This window comes from Oryzias latipes, chromosome 13 (assembly GCF_053564925.1).
Source record: "Oryzias latipes strain Hd-rR chromosome 13, Olatipes_Hd-rR_3.1".
In the NCBI taxonomy this organism is placed as follows: Eukaryota; Metazoa; Chordata; class Actinopteri; order Beloniformes; family Adrianichthyidae; genus Oryzias; species Oryzias latipes.
This window is the reverse complement of record NC_136249.1, coordinates 21,544,771-21,559,625: the sequence shown is the minus strand read 5'-3', so window position 1 is coordinate 21,559,625 and position 14,855 is coordinate 21,544,771. Positions and strand designations below refer to the sequence as shown.

General features: G+C 38.4%; 1 protein-coding gene across 1 annotated transcript; it reads right to left on the bottom strand.

Annotated features, from left to right (window-relative positions):
- Positions 1-500: 500 nt before the first annotated feature.
- On the bottom strand, positions 501-13,545 carry LOC101165331 (prolactin-releasing peptide receptor). The gene is made up of 4 exons (XM_004075662.5): positions 13,406-13,545; positions 2,153-2,625; positions 1,582-1,979; positions 501-879 (listed from the first exon to the last, which is right to left on the bottom strand). Exons 2-4 carry the CDS (start codon positions 2,607-2,609, stop codon positions 652-654), a joined length of 1,083 nt encoding a protein of 360 aa, XP_004075710.1. The 5' UTR covers positions 2,610-2,625; positions 13,406-13,545; the 3' UTR covers positions 501-651.
- Positions 13,546-14,855: the final 1,310 nt, after the last annotated feature.

The following is a 14,855-nucleotide window of genomic DNA, read 5'->3' as shown; positions in this document are numbered from 1 at the left end:
GGCACTGATTACAAACTGGCAACAGAATTGCTGTCCATGTAAAGGTTTTTTGGCCTCTATCCTGAAAATTTCGGAGGAAAATAACTCACATCACTATAAAAACACTACAAATAATTAGGCAGGTTGCATTTTCACATCATTAAAATGTAAGTGATTCTTATGAACTGAAAATACACTTAATTAGGGATATAGTAAAATAATTAGGGGTCCTTTTGCACATTTCCTCTTGTCATCCTTTTATCCATATATGGTAAGAGAAATAAATGCTGTCAGTTAAGCGTTTACTACATGAACCAGTTTCAGCCACCAGTGTGTGTTAAGTGTGCTGCAACGAGGTCCCTGGAGTGTTTTTTTTTTATTTTTATTTTTTTAAATATCTGTGCCTGTAATTCAGCAGACCAAAAAGAAAAAAAAATATCATCACTTAATCCTATCATCAGATGTGGACTCTTAATCTATGTTTTTTTTTGGTTTCAATGGATTGGTGAGGCGCAAGAGAGGATGAAATGTCTTTACAACACTTAATACTATTTGATTTGAACTCACCAGGAAAATTAGTTTTGCATTTTTTTTCAAACCCTGACATTAGGATTCAAATGTCAGCTTGTGGGAAAAGGCAGACTTTGCATGTCACTCTGTTGTGCCAGAACATCAGCTCCTGGACGTGGGTCTCTCCACCATTCCACTCTTGCGGTTGCGACAGGGACAGAGGTAGCCTTTCAGATGCATGCGCACCTTGCTGTGTAATGAGGCATAGATGAAGGGATTGTAACATGAGGAGCTCATAGCCAATAGATGACAGCAAACTTGTAAGAGATTGATGTAGCGTTTCCCTATTATGAGGAAGTCTGGGTCCAGATCCATCATCAGATTTAGTACCTGCACAACAACATAGGAACAGTTTAGTTTTTTCTTCTCAAAATGAAACCTTAAAACAGAAAGTATTTTAAAACCTCAGAGTGGCCTGATGACATGTTTTGAATGACTAATAAAGGCCATCCAATTTAAATGAACATCTCCTGAATGATGGTTTTGATTGTGTAACAATGCAACATTCTATTACACATTTTCCCACACATACAATGTACAAAATGCAAATATATGTCATCACGAAACTTAGCCAAACTACTTTCTTGTACAACTGACAAATGCGCGTGTGGTTTCCAGTTACCACTACACTATGGAACTGAAAGTACTTTCTGTGGGCACAAATACTCATCTCTGCCATCACAGCACAATGTCTTCTGTTCCCTCGCTTTCAGTCAATATGATGATGAATGTATAATCTATTAGCTTTTATCATGTCTCATTTAGAAAATAGTGTTTTTGTAATGAACACATTTACACGAGGATGGACCTTTTTTGATAAATGAAGCATAAAAATCTCATCTCAGTTGCACTAAAGACTTCTTTATGCCACTTCCTTGTTATTGAGTTTTTAACTTCTGAAACCACAAGAACAATGCACATGCCACTTCAAGGTTTACTTTAAGTGTTTTTTTTAACCATTTGAATGTGCACATATTAAAAAATGTCAAGTTTGGAGTTGCTCACGATTTGACTAAATTATGTGTCAATCACCTGAAGAGGCAACCAGCACAGGGCAAAAGCCAACACCGAGGCCACCAGCAGAGAGAAGGTCTTCCTTCGCCTTTTGCTCCATCGTTGTTGACTGATGGATTGCTCTCCAGGAACTGAGTAGCGCTTTAGGCTGACAGTGATGGCACAGTATGACATGCTGACAGACAGCAGTGGAATCATGTAGGATGTGCTTAGAATGAAGCATGAGTAAAGCAAGCGCAGGTTGCCGTTGTTGGGCCAGAATTCCTCACACACCACCAGGTTGACGCCGCTGGGCCGAAGGTCAACATAGCTTGTGTAGAAAGATGGAGGTGCTGCCAAAGTCAAAGACAACAGCCAAACACCCAAAGTCACTGCGCCACAGCTCCACACTGAGATCCTCCTCCGTACTGGGTGAGCTGAGACAAAACAACAGCACATATAAGAACCAGAACTAGTGATATAATAACACACTTAAAAATGTAACGAAAAAAAGGATTGAATGCAAAGTTCTGTGTCTCCTATGATGTTTGAAATATTCAAAACAAATAGGGCAGAAATGATAAAACAAGTAGGTGTGTAAGATCTTTACCTACAACGATGTAGCGGTCCACAGCAATAGCAGTGAGAGAAAGTGCTGAAGCAAAGACTGTTGCACATTGCAACAAGGGCACCAAGTGGCAAAGAGATCGTCCAAACGCCCAACCGTGGCTGTCAAAGGCGTAGGAGGCAGTCAGTGGAACGCAGCTCAAACACATCAGCAGGTCCCCGGCGGCTAGATTACCAATGAAAAAGTTGGTGGCATTGTGGAGCTTCTTGTCAGCCATGATACATGCCAGGAGGATTGAGTTTCCAACACCAGCCACAACCACTACCAGGCAGTAGAGAGGTACGAACAGCGGTTTAAATCTCAGAAGAAGTTCCATGCCCACAAACATGTCCAAAGGGTCACTTTGGTTGAGTGCTTGTCTTTTGTGCTCATCCAGTCTTTCTGTTTCTTGGCTAATGTTACTTGCCACTCGGAAATCCTCATCCATGAAGGTATCCATATCTCCACAGGGAAACCTGAGACGCAAACAACACTGAATCATTTGGCTCGAACGATAAACAATCAACTTCTCGTTAAAGTTTCTTCTGAAGATTTTGTTCCATGCATTCAAGAAGAATACCATTTGATGCAAATGCCACTAATGATAAAGTACTTTATGTAATTAGTGTTAGAATTTCCATTGTTTGCATAATTTCAATAGGCAATATATATTCCACTTCAAAAGGTCAATTGGTATTGTAATATCAACTAAAATAGTCCACAGCTTGGAACTGAACAGTAGCCCAACATAAAGATAATTTGATAGGAGAAAACATTGACATCCTTATGTCTTTGTCTTTCCTTGTGCCAAATGAGTTACAGTAAACCGACGGAATTTTTTCACAATGATATAAAGTGCTGTAAAGTGTATACAGTATATTGTCATTCTAAGTCAGTTATCTTAAGTAGATTTCCAGATGGATGTGGAATTGACCAATTAGTTGTGGTACTAAAGGAAAAGTATTGATTTTTCTATGATACTGATCTCTACAGAGGATTACAATCACAATGTAAAACAAAGATAGTGTAAGATTAGATATTGATGTAAATTAATCATCTTTAGCTTATGCCCTGCAACTAACAATCTGGTGATCTGTTTAGGATTTACCCTGCCTTTTCCCAACTGTGCCTGGGTTATAGACTCCAGTAACCCACTTGACCTTATCAGGGATTTGGTGGAACAGTAAACAGATAAGCACAAACAGAAAATTATAGTATTTTTTAAAACTTTATTTGAAAATTGAGTTTGCTGGAAAGTTTTTATGAGAATAGTTCTGAAGGTCGTCATAGAATGTCCTCAGTGTCTTCCACTGTGACAGACTACTTTGCACCCCTGCACTTTTTGATGTTTCATACTTTAGAACATCAGTGGTGGCTTTTCATTTAAAGCCTTGACAAGTCTCTTCTATGGCTCCTGTTAAGTGTATGCAGGAGCAGGAAAGCACCATGAAAGAAGCTCAGTCTTTTACTGAAATGTAATTTGACAGCCTGGATGTCAAAGATCAGCTCCGTCTTTTTCATGCAAGCTGAAGTGGTGCTGAATCTAACCTGAAACTGCTGCCTTGTCATCACAAGCAATAAATGTCTTAATGGTTAGACACGTCCACAGATCTAAAGCTCACAGAATATAATTCAAAATCATTTGAAAGAAAAATTAATGCTGCTTTAAACTATTGGACAAGTGGACAACAATTTGATAATATTCAAATGCAGGAAAAAGGTTCGAGTGGCTAGTCCAAGTGCTTTCCATTCCACTGAAAAAAAAAATTAATTTAAAGAAAATTTGGATTGTTTTTCTCAGTTAATTAGATTTGCTAAATGTCAAAATTGTCATTTGGCTCTCTTTGTTGGCATTTGTTTCCACCACCTGCAAGCTACATTATCATGCATCGCAAAGTTGCAGTGGCCTATCCCCATCACTGTGTGGCCTTTAAATTTTGGCAGTTAATAAGAGAGCAAAAAGCTTTATTGGCAACAAAGTAAATCGCTGCTTGCAGTTGAAATGAATTCAGATCTCTGGAAGACCCTTTCATAAATGTCAGCTTTCTTTCTCTTGAAATTAACATGAAGCTCTCAACAAAATGTGGTTTCTTTTCATTTTGTGGAACTTTTCCCAGAATTTAAACAGCATTTTTCTTTAGATCTTTCGGTAAAACAATGGAGCAGTAAACATTAAACAAATTATTATCAGAGGTACCTCACTCAGTGAAGTTTTATTGTAAATAAAACATCATTACATGTCTAATTAATTCATAATAAAAAAATAATTGACAAAATTGCATTATGTCTTTGAAAGACGGCTAATACTGTCTCATGTTGATGCTTTCATTCACCCTGAAGGCTGATGGAGCATTCCTAATCTACTGAAAACATTGTCTCCTGCTGTCAGCAAAACAGATTAAGTATGTGTTATACTGGCATAGCGCATGGAAAACATATCATTGACTAAGTACAGCAGGAAATGACAAAACAAATTTCACAAGTACCTTCCTTTTCCACGCTCATTTTTTTTTAGTATTGATAGAATAAAAAAAAGTCTATCTTTTACTATTTCTTTGTTTATTCAAAGTGAATTTGAATAAAACTAATCTGATTTATTTAAGGGCTTATATCATGCTTTTCTTAGACCTTTCAGAATAAACTATATCCATATAATGATAATATTTTACCTTTGGCACACTAAAGAAGGTTTTTCTAATGAAATATTAGTTATTTTCGTTGCTAGTTTTCCCATCCAGATGTAAAACGACTTGATCTTTGAGGCACCGGCTTTCGCTCCTTGTGGGTGTCGTCTGAGAAATTAACATTTTAATTCACCTAAAAGTTCAAAAAGTTGATTTTGCATGATAAGGGCCCTGTACGTCCTGCTCCAATCATCTTTTGATCCATTGTAAAAGCTTACCCAGTGGTCAAAATCTAAAATACTGCAGTTTCTAGGACATCATTTCCGTAGGGCAGCAATAGTTCATTCGAAATTCATCTCTGAGTTATGGGCGGGACCGTGGACATGTAGTTAAGCCCGCCCTCACTTTCTATCATCGATGTGTTTACAGTCTCTCCTGCTAGTTTACAGCCCCTCACAACCCTAATCTAACATTACAAATGCAAAAAAATAATAAAATGGTGAGCAATATTGCAGTTATCCATCTGTGCAGTTTTGAGTTAGATTCCAGCTCAGAAGAGGAAAATGAAGATGTACATGGATCTAGTCGTATTCTAGTGGACGCATTGAAATGGAGAGAAGCATGGAGCTAGTGACCTGCCAACTGTAGTCTCTAGATCACAACTATAGGGTTTTTCCAACTGCATTTTTTGGTCTGCTCCTGATTTGAATAAAGAAATACTCAAAAATGCTATTTTAAGCTTAATTTTCTTTATATCTGTCCTTTTTCATTGGAGTGGAGTGGGTCTTTAGGAGCTATTCCTGCTTCTGGATTTTTCATGTAATGGAAGCATTATTAAATTTGGACATAAGCTTATTGAACATTAGATCATCATTAGACAGTGTCATTAAGTATAGATAATCTTTGTGTAGGATTGAAAGTTTATTGTTCTCTCAAAATGATCAAAAGTGTGTGCAGTGACTTTGGGGACTTCATCACTTAGAACCTAATAACACAAAGCCATTTCCATTTTCATTGTTTACCGAGGACTCTGTGTGCAAAGGCTTCTGTGCCAGCATGAGCGCTTTTTTCTTACAGGAACAAAAACAGTGTATGCACCTCCCTCATTGAGATGACACCCAGGGAGAAACAGCACGACTTGTTTTTGTTGTTTTCTTCCGTTCAATTGAGGGAAAGTGGCTGAAATATCAGTCACACATTTGGCTGTTCTAACTAGAAAAGGGAGATGGAATTAAGGAAAAAATTGTTTGAAACTCATAGTTTTTCTCTTTGGATTTTAATAGTTTCAGTTTTGAGAATTGGCAAGGTGCTGCTTTTTAGTGTTGCAACTATTACGGTTTTAACACATATTTATTTTTCTTCACTAAGATGTTGATTTATTCTATGACAGAGGACGTTCTCTTTGTCTTCTCTGGATCTTTGATTTATTCTGTGACAGACTGAATGTTTGATGTGTTTTTGCATGATTATTGTTTACAGATGTCGATTGCTGATGGGTCATTTCCCTGACTGGGACCAAGGCTAATGGTGGTGGCTCTAAAATTTCAACCTTCCCCTTCACTCCAGCAGCTGGTTCATGGCTCAGCTCCTGACAGAGACAGAGAGCCGGCATTGTTCATTCTGTGTAGTCTGCTGCTGCCCAGCTATTTAGAGGACATATTATTGTTTTCCATGTGTGTCTGCAAATCAAAAACACTTGTACACTTGTTTGTGTGTGGGCTGTTCTGAGAATCTGAATTGTATTTCTAAAAGCAACTGGGCAACTGTGCAAAACATTTTACAGTAATTACAGTTTGTTTATTTATTTTTTTTACTCAAGAACAAATCAGTACTGCAAAAGCACAAGATTATACTGCACTTGCAGAATTTTTTACACACATGCCAACATTTTTGCTTGTAGATGCAAAATGTATGTATGTGTGGATGTCATTTTATAAAAACCCAACACTTGTGATAGAAATATAGATCCAAATTTTAAATTAATTTTACTTGGCTATTGGTTGGTTTGACACAATTAAATTATCATTTATTTAAAAAAATATAAAAATAATATATATTCATAATATAAAATGTAAATTGCTTTGTTTTTGTTTGCATATCATTATGCTACAACTTTAAACCCCTAGACAAAGAAGATCGTAACAGTTTGAAAACTCACTGCAAGCATTTGAAAAATACATTTGGCATTTTTTCTGACGTGGCTGATAAAGAAAAGCTGCTTTACCCCATTCAGAAAGTTTCTGGCATTAAATAGAAGGACTACACTTTAGGGAAATGGGTGGTGCTCTTTGATTGAAAAGGCTGTTGGATCCATCCCTGGTTCGCTTGGAAAATACCCTCAGACCACATGCTGAACAATACATAGAATAGTTGCCACATAAGCAACAAACAAATACAAACTATACAGAAAAAAATGATTAAAAAAACAAGTTTAATTTAAATTCAAGATCTTCCTTGGACATATAGAAATGTTTTATAAATGACATTTCAACAGTCAAAAGACCATTTGATAATTTGAGCCATGCAATTAGATACTTTGTCAACCCTAAACCTCTGATGTTAGGCTTTAAAAAAGGTGAAAAATAAGCTTCTGTAACTTAAAAGAAATCAATTATTAATTCTAATGTTGGATTCAGGATGATTTGTCCCAGGCTCTTATGTTCTCCACTTAATTTTTGTGCATGCGCCTCTTTGTGCTCCACTGAAGGATCAGGGGCATTTAAGATTCTCAAAGCTAATTTAAACGGTTTCACCCACATATTTAGGTCTCATGCACCATACTCATTTATAAGGATGAGCCGATATATGTGACGGTGTAGTTGAGTCTTTCCATCACTTCACAGCCAGAACACATGATTCAGATTGCAGATCAGATTTTCAGCACATGAATCCTCTTAAATGAGTCAATACGTGTACTGCGACTTCAACGCAATCAGTTTGAAGAGCCTACAGGCACAATTTTCCTGTCCAATTCAAAATCCGTTAGAAACAATCACCTTCTCAGCATCCCTTGCCACTTCAGTTCCAAGCAGGCTCACTTGCTTCAATGTGTCTTGAGCTCCTAATTTTTATGGAAGTGTCCACAAGGCGCATGCTTCCTGATCCCATCTGGTCTTTCAATGTCTACCTTATCAGATAGCTCACAAGAAACCCACCCTTGCCTAGTAACGCTGTTGCCATGGCCTTTGTGAAAATTATCCAGACCTCGCTGCTAATTTGTGAGGCGTGATGAGAATTGAGCACTCTCAACATGCAAAACAGGAAGAACGGCTTCTGTTGACGCTCATCCTGTTTAGTCTACTCTCTTTCCATATATAATTGCACATTCACTTTTTTGTACTCTCTGTAATACCTTAGATATTTCCAATCTCACAAGGATTTATATGCATCAATTTGACAAGCAGCACAAAAACATAGAAAACTAACAGCCAAAAGAAGTTTCTGTGAAACATCACCCTTCAGAGCAAAGTCAGGATCGGTTCTTGTTAAGAAATTCAACAAACTTTACGTGTTTTATCATTTTCTAAAGGTTTTTTTTTTGTCTATCCCCTCCTCATCAGTTCTCCCTGTCTTTAATGAGCTGCATTCAGAAAAACAATCTGTTGCTCTTACGCATTTCATGTGCGTTTATAAATGTGACATGCAGCTTAATCACTGTCAAAAAATCCAAAATTAGCACTTTATTCAGATTTGCTGCCTTCTATTCACTGTTGGAGCTTTCTCTCCTGACTCATAGAGATTGCATTGGTGTGCTGTGTGATCCCATCTGCCTAATCAGAACTGACCAAATAAAAAATGTGCAAGACTTAAAGCAGGTACCCAAAGATATCTTAACAGTTTCATTCATAGGTTCCTTTCTGGATAGATAATATCTCCTATTAAACCTGATTTTGGGCTGGTGTCTATTTGAGTGCAGTGACTATCAGGAGAAGCAGAGTTTGTCACACATTTTCTATGTCAGGCATGGAAAAAGTGTGCCCATTTTTTCTTTTTGACAACAATGTTAGGAATCTGCGGACATATCCAGGCATGTTTTGGTGATCAGACATGGCAGAAAATACTGATTGCACTACAATAGCTGAGTAAAATCATGGTCTAATGAAGGTTTTTAAGCAAGCGTTTGTTGAGCAGGACCTTACTTTTTCGGATAGCAAAGGATATAAATCAGTTTTCAGGAAGAATTTAGATAGACTTAAATCAAACACCTTTCCAAGACTTTTTACAGTTGTTTTACATACAAAAAAAAAACTTTCATTAAAAAGTTTAAACAAGAATGGTCCCATTCACACCCACCACACAAACAATAAAGCACTGACATGTCACACTGAATCTGAGCTGCACCAAAACCCCCACCACAAAAATGTAGTCATCACACAAATGATTCAAATTCTCAATCAGAGGTCAAAACCGAAGAAGCTGCTTGGAAGAGCAGTAAAACATCTAGATAAAACTTTAAAGTCCAATTACCCTGAAAAAAAGAATCAAGTGCTAACATGACGTGGAAAACTTGGGAATCTTTAGACATTTGAAATACGGTTATATGTTCATGACACTGTCAACTTCTACAAGGCTGCATGGGCAGCAAAAGCAGTCTTGCAAAACATTTCATGTGCGTGCAAGGGCATTGCATTTGCTGTTTTTTTTTATCTGAGTTTGCAGTGATTTACTAACAAGTGCAAACTGAAGTTTTTAATAGTGATTTGGCATGAGCTTTGAGATGCGCGTCAGGTCGATTCCGTGGAAAGCAGATAATGGGTGCAAATTCCCCTAAAGCACCTAAAGCACAGGTGTTGTCATTCTAGCCTCAGTGCTCATTGCTTGGGTGGTGCTGGAGCTGCATAATAAAAGCAGCACAGCTCAGTGACTGAAGCATCCGGTGTTTCTTAGGTTCCTATTTTCTGTACTAGTCAAGCGACATGGCTGCCTCTGTTTGGCTCTGCAGCGTACTAATCAGCCTGCTTTATCTACTTGGTTGTCTGGCAGTGGTGTCAGTTTGATCCGCAGAGTAACAAGGTGCTCCTGCTACTGTCTTGTGGAACTGAGCGTGTTGCTCTCCTCCAAAGCTAAATCACTATGTATTTGTCCTGCTTCACCCGTTGCTTCTTCCACATTAAGTTTAATGTGTGCAGCTCTCATTTTGTCTTAGCTTCCACAGAGTTTTGTCCCAAACCCCTGCTATTCTCCTTGCTTGCTTGTTTGTGATCTGTTGTGCTTTTTTTTTTTGCTATGTTATCTGCTTTGCCATCTTCCAGCCCAGATGGATTTTGAGTGCTGTAGTTTTCCCTCTCTGTGCTTTCAGAGCTGCTATGTCCAGCAGTACAGGCGCTTTCTAGGTGCCACTTGGTACCTTTCCATGCTGCTATAGATGGCTGGGTAGGTGGCTTGGCGACTAACGCAGGAAAGCAGGGTTCGATTCCCAGAGGGGAATGAACAATGGTACTGGGGCAATTACCATATCAATGCGAGCAAATTTTTTTTTTTTTTTTTTTTCTTCTTTCATCAATGCGAGCAATTAACATCACCCATTGAGGGCCCTTGGGCAAGGCCCTTATTGCTACTCCCTCCTGAGCGCCGTTCGGCTGTAGCTCACCGCTCCCCCAGGGGATGGGTCAAATGCGGAGAACAAATTTCCCATTGTGGGATAAATAAAGTAAATTTAAAAAAATGGGTACATTTTGACCATTTGGGAGTTTCCCCTTGGGATTGCTAACGTCATCTGTGGACTTCTGCTCTTCTTGAAGAGACTTTGACAAGCAGCTTGCTTTGGAATCTTCTACAAGTGGCAACCATTAGTGGAGGGAGAACTAGTTTTATACTGAGAAGCAAAAGACAAGATCTATGGTGTAAAACTGGAATCAACCATTCATAACAAAAAGTCATTCCTTCTGTGGTTGATGGTAACACAAATGGACACAATGATCCAAGACTGGTAATCACCCAAACAACATAGACTTCCCTGCTCTGTGAGAGAGGAGGTTCAGATCGTTCCCGTTTCCAGTTCAGACCCAGCTTGTGATCGTGTTTTTGAGATTATTAGGGTGGCAATCCATTAATAGGGGAACTGCAGCAGGTAGAAAGGAGTTCCCCGAAAGTGCAGATGTTGTCAATTAACTTAAAACCTTACTTGTCTTCTTTTAGCCCAAATGGGGTTCTAAAGACAGGGGTTTTTCCTCTCTGCTAGGTGCTTCTACTCTCGCCACAGTACTTTCAGATTTTCAGAGCTGCTGTTTCGGTTGGCATTGGAATTTCCAAGGCAGTTTGGCCCTGGTCCAGCTGATAGGTACCTTTTGGCTCTGTCGGAAAATCCTTTTGGAGGTATCATTTGGAGTAACTGAATTTATTTGTGGACTTCTGCAGAGTTGTTGTTATTTTTCATATGTGTTAGAGCTGACCAAGCACAAGGATCAGGTGGAGGGGGGGCATGTCCTTTAAAATTCTCCTGTTTCTGCGCTGTGCTTTGGTGGGTTAAACTCCCTCTTTCAGTCCTGTAGTAATGTTTTTATGTTCAAAATAAGGGTATTTGTACTTTTGTTGTCATGTTTTACTTATTTTATTTCTTTTTTAATTTTTGTCCTGTCTATATTGACCCTGACATGAGAGATGCCAAAGAAAAATCCCGATGTACTGTATGTGAAAACGGCAATAAAACCTTGAACTTGAACTTATTTTGCATTAAGCTGGGGCCTCCCTTATCTTTCTCAGGGGTGGGGTGCTGCAGATAGGAGTAATTCGAAATAGATTATTTCAACCAATTAACAGATGCAATCCTGTAATTGACATGCAACTTGTTATTCACGACGTGTCAAGTTTTTTTTTTTTTTTTTTAAGAGATTGGTCGGGAATGAAAAATCCATGAGTGGACGTTAAATGCTGTCAAAAAACAGGTGAAGAAGTGGTGCTCTGATATCCTCAGTGGACTTGGTATAGCATCAAGAACTGAGTTGCATGGCTTAAAGTGCACAAGTTAGGTTTAAGCAGCATCACTTCAGAAGTAGATGTATACTGGAATATTCTGGACGCATCACACAGTGGTTTATTTTTTTGTCTCTTTTTACACTCATGAACAGAGGAGGAATGCGAAACAACACAGACAAGTTGCCAAAGTGTCTGGAAGTTTAACTTATATCTTACAGGAGCCAATACACCAGGAACTGTTCAGGAATTATATGTAGTGTAAAGAAAGGCAGAAAGAACATGCAGAAAGGTTGCTGAAGGAATGCAGATACACTTATTTATGTCTTTTCAGCTAGTTTTAGTTGCAGAATATATCTTTATACGATAAGGAGAGAGTGTAAGAGATGATCTCATGAACAAGGTTTCTGCTGATAACCTCAATGCCTTAATGATGTGATTTAATATTGTCCCTCTTTTTTTGAATTTGTCCCTCATTTTCTCAAATTAAATAAATGCACAATGTTTTAAGTTTAAAAGGTCTTTTCAGTCAAGTGCACCAATTGAAAATTTCATGCTTCATTTTGTTTTACTTACCCTGCAGCGCCAACCATCACCTGGTGTCTAAATGTTATTATCGCCTGCTAACCATTCAATTATCAGAGACTTAGGGCTCTTTAACAACATTTGTTCTGTCAAAGTACATGTCAACATGAAAGGTTTTAAGGTCAAACACTCAATGTTTTTTTTAATGTTTATATCAGTTTTGTAGCACGACCTCAAGAATATAACTTAGAAAACTGAAAAACCATAACTGTCCTATGTGTATGACCAAAATGACTATTTTCTCTTGTAAAACACGAGCTATGCAAACACAAATTGCGTTGTATTTTCACTGATGGCAGAGTTTAAGATCTCTGATAAACCAAAGAAGGTAGGAAGCCTTCAGAAGAGCAAAACAATAGTTGTGTTTCTTGAAGAACAGCAGGGCCTGCCGTGTGGAAGCATTCTTCTTTTAATGAAGGCAATGTTCTGTGACAAGGCTGTTCAAATGCACAGAGGGGCTTGGACACAATGTATTGTGTCTGGTGTTCTTTTTTTTCTACTTTGAATGTATGTGGATGTCGTTTGCATTGTTTTCAAAATGTTTCCTCCTAAATACATAATTACAGCAATTAAATACGTTTTAAAAAAAACTCTATTAATGGATCCTAATAATAAGTATATTATCTAATTTGAAGTAGTGCCATAGAATGTTAATTGTGCCCTATCAAAATAAAACAAAAGCTATTTATTCCACAGCCCCCAAATTATTTTGAAGGACTGCAAAATGCGACTGTGCTGCAGTTTTTCACAGAAATCATTAAAATTCATTCACTCAAATGCAGGTTTAGCAACGCAGTGCGACTCTTTACAAAGAAAGCATATTTAAATATAACACCATTTTCTTAATAGCATTGATCCCAAATCAATGATGCTGAGAGTGACTTTTTTTACTTCAAAAAAACAATTCAAAATTAATGGACTTTTCAAAAATTTGTTTTTTTTAGGTTTCTTGAACTCCTGTTTGTTGTTTTGAAAACATTATTTTAGAATTGTGTTTACAATCAGAGAAAATGCAATTATCATTAAGCGCAAAAAAACTTGTATAAATATGCAAACCATGTGTCCTTGAAAATGATGCAAAAGTAAATCTATAACATTTACTGAAAGATTTGCTTGAATGCATGCAGGTACTTACCAATTAAAAATTGGAAAAAAAATCCCCTTAAACTGCCTTTTCACCTCGATGGACCAGGTTCATTTTTTTTCTTCTTTTCAAGCTTTTTGTTGTCCCTCTTTTTCTTCTGAACCCCTCGTTCTGAAGCCCTTTAGTTTTTTATGGTCCTCTTGCAGCCTCAACAGCAACGCACAGAGATGTGAGGAGAGAATGGTTTCTCACTCAGCGCTTAGTGAGAGTGACAGAGGATGGGAGAGAAAGAGAGAGAATGGACCCTCTTTCCTCTCCTTCAAATCCTTGCAAAATTCATACTCACCCACCGTTCCAATGCTACTGTGTCTGCGTTACACCTTACAGATACACGAACGTGGCAGCAGCAAACAAATTCTTGGCTGTAGGTGAAGAGAAATGTAATTATTGTGCTGTAATTAAAAGCCTATGATGTCTGCACTAAGCAATGTAGTGTACTTTGAATAAGATTGAACACCCATTTAATCCAGGCACCAAGCAAAACAACAGGTGCTTTTATATTAATAGGAAAGCTGTCATGTGCCTCTGTCAGCTTTCCTCCCCCTCCTCTCTCTGCTTGGCTCCTGATGATTCCCAGCTGTGGCCACTCACCTCATCACCGACCAGATCTACTTAAGGAGGTCCAGAACCACATTTATCACCAGTTCGTTGCCTCTGATGGTGCATAACTTGATCTCATGGCTAGTTTACTCCAAGTGTTCATGGTCACATCTAACTTTTGTATTGACTCGCCTTCAGGACATTCTGACCACGAGTGGACACCTGAGTCACCGGATTACCTGAGCCACAGAACCTCTCGGAACACCAAGAACCACCATCCTCACCTCAAGCCATAGCTACCTCAAGCTACTTCCAGCAACTTCACCCGCTGCTCTCGAGCCTCCAGCCACATCAAGAACTCAAGCAACCCGAATATCATTAAAACTTGACTTACCAACTTACTCACCTTGTGTTTTCCTTCTGGGTTCCAGCGCCTGGGTCTGCCTCGCCGAGCTTGCCATGACAAAAGCATTAAATATGCAACACTTGTTGCTGAATTTGCAAATCATTTTTCCACGATAACTAAATCAAATACTGACTGAAAAGTTAAAAATAAAAGTATTCTTTTTCACAAGTGAATCTACCTTTGCTGTATTAATTCATCTTGGTACAGCATAAATAACTCTGGGAAAACCCCTGCTGACACATTAATAGTGGCGGCAATGAAGGCAGCATCAAATGATATTCAGGCAGTTTTTTCCCTCTTCCAACATTCCTTCATTTTTCTTTTGGGTAAAGGCTGCCACTCTTTATCACTGAAACAGAGTGTGTGACGGGGGACTGACACTCAAGGGTATAGAGATCTGCTCCACAACTTGTTTCTGACCATTTCCCAGCACGGCAATTTGAAGGACCAATTCAGTGTAAGTCAGAGCACTCAATAGAATGATCCATCATGCCA

Excerpts from the sequence above, each read along its gene's own strand:
- LOC101165331 (XM_004075662.5), bottom strand. The coding sequence starts at position 2,609 with ATGGATACCTTCATGGATGAGGATTTCCGAGTGGCAAGTAACATTAGC. Across the intron at positions 1,980-2,152 it reads GGACCGCTACATCGTTGTAG|CTCACCCAGTACGGAGGAGG; the intron begins GTAAAGATCTTA and ends GTTTTGTCTCAG. Across the intron at positions 880-1,581 it reads TGTGCTGGTTGCCTCTTCAG|GTACTAAATCTGATGATGGA; the intron begins GTGATTGACACA and ends GTTGTTGTGCAG.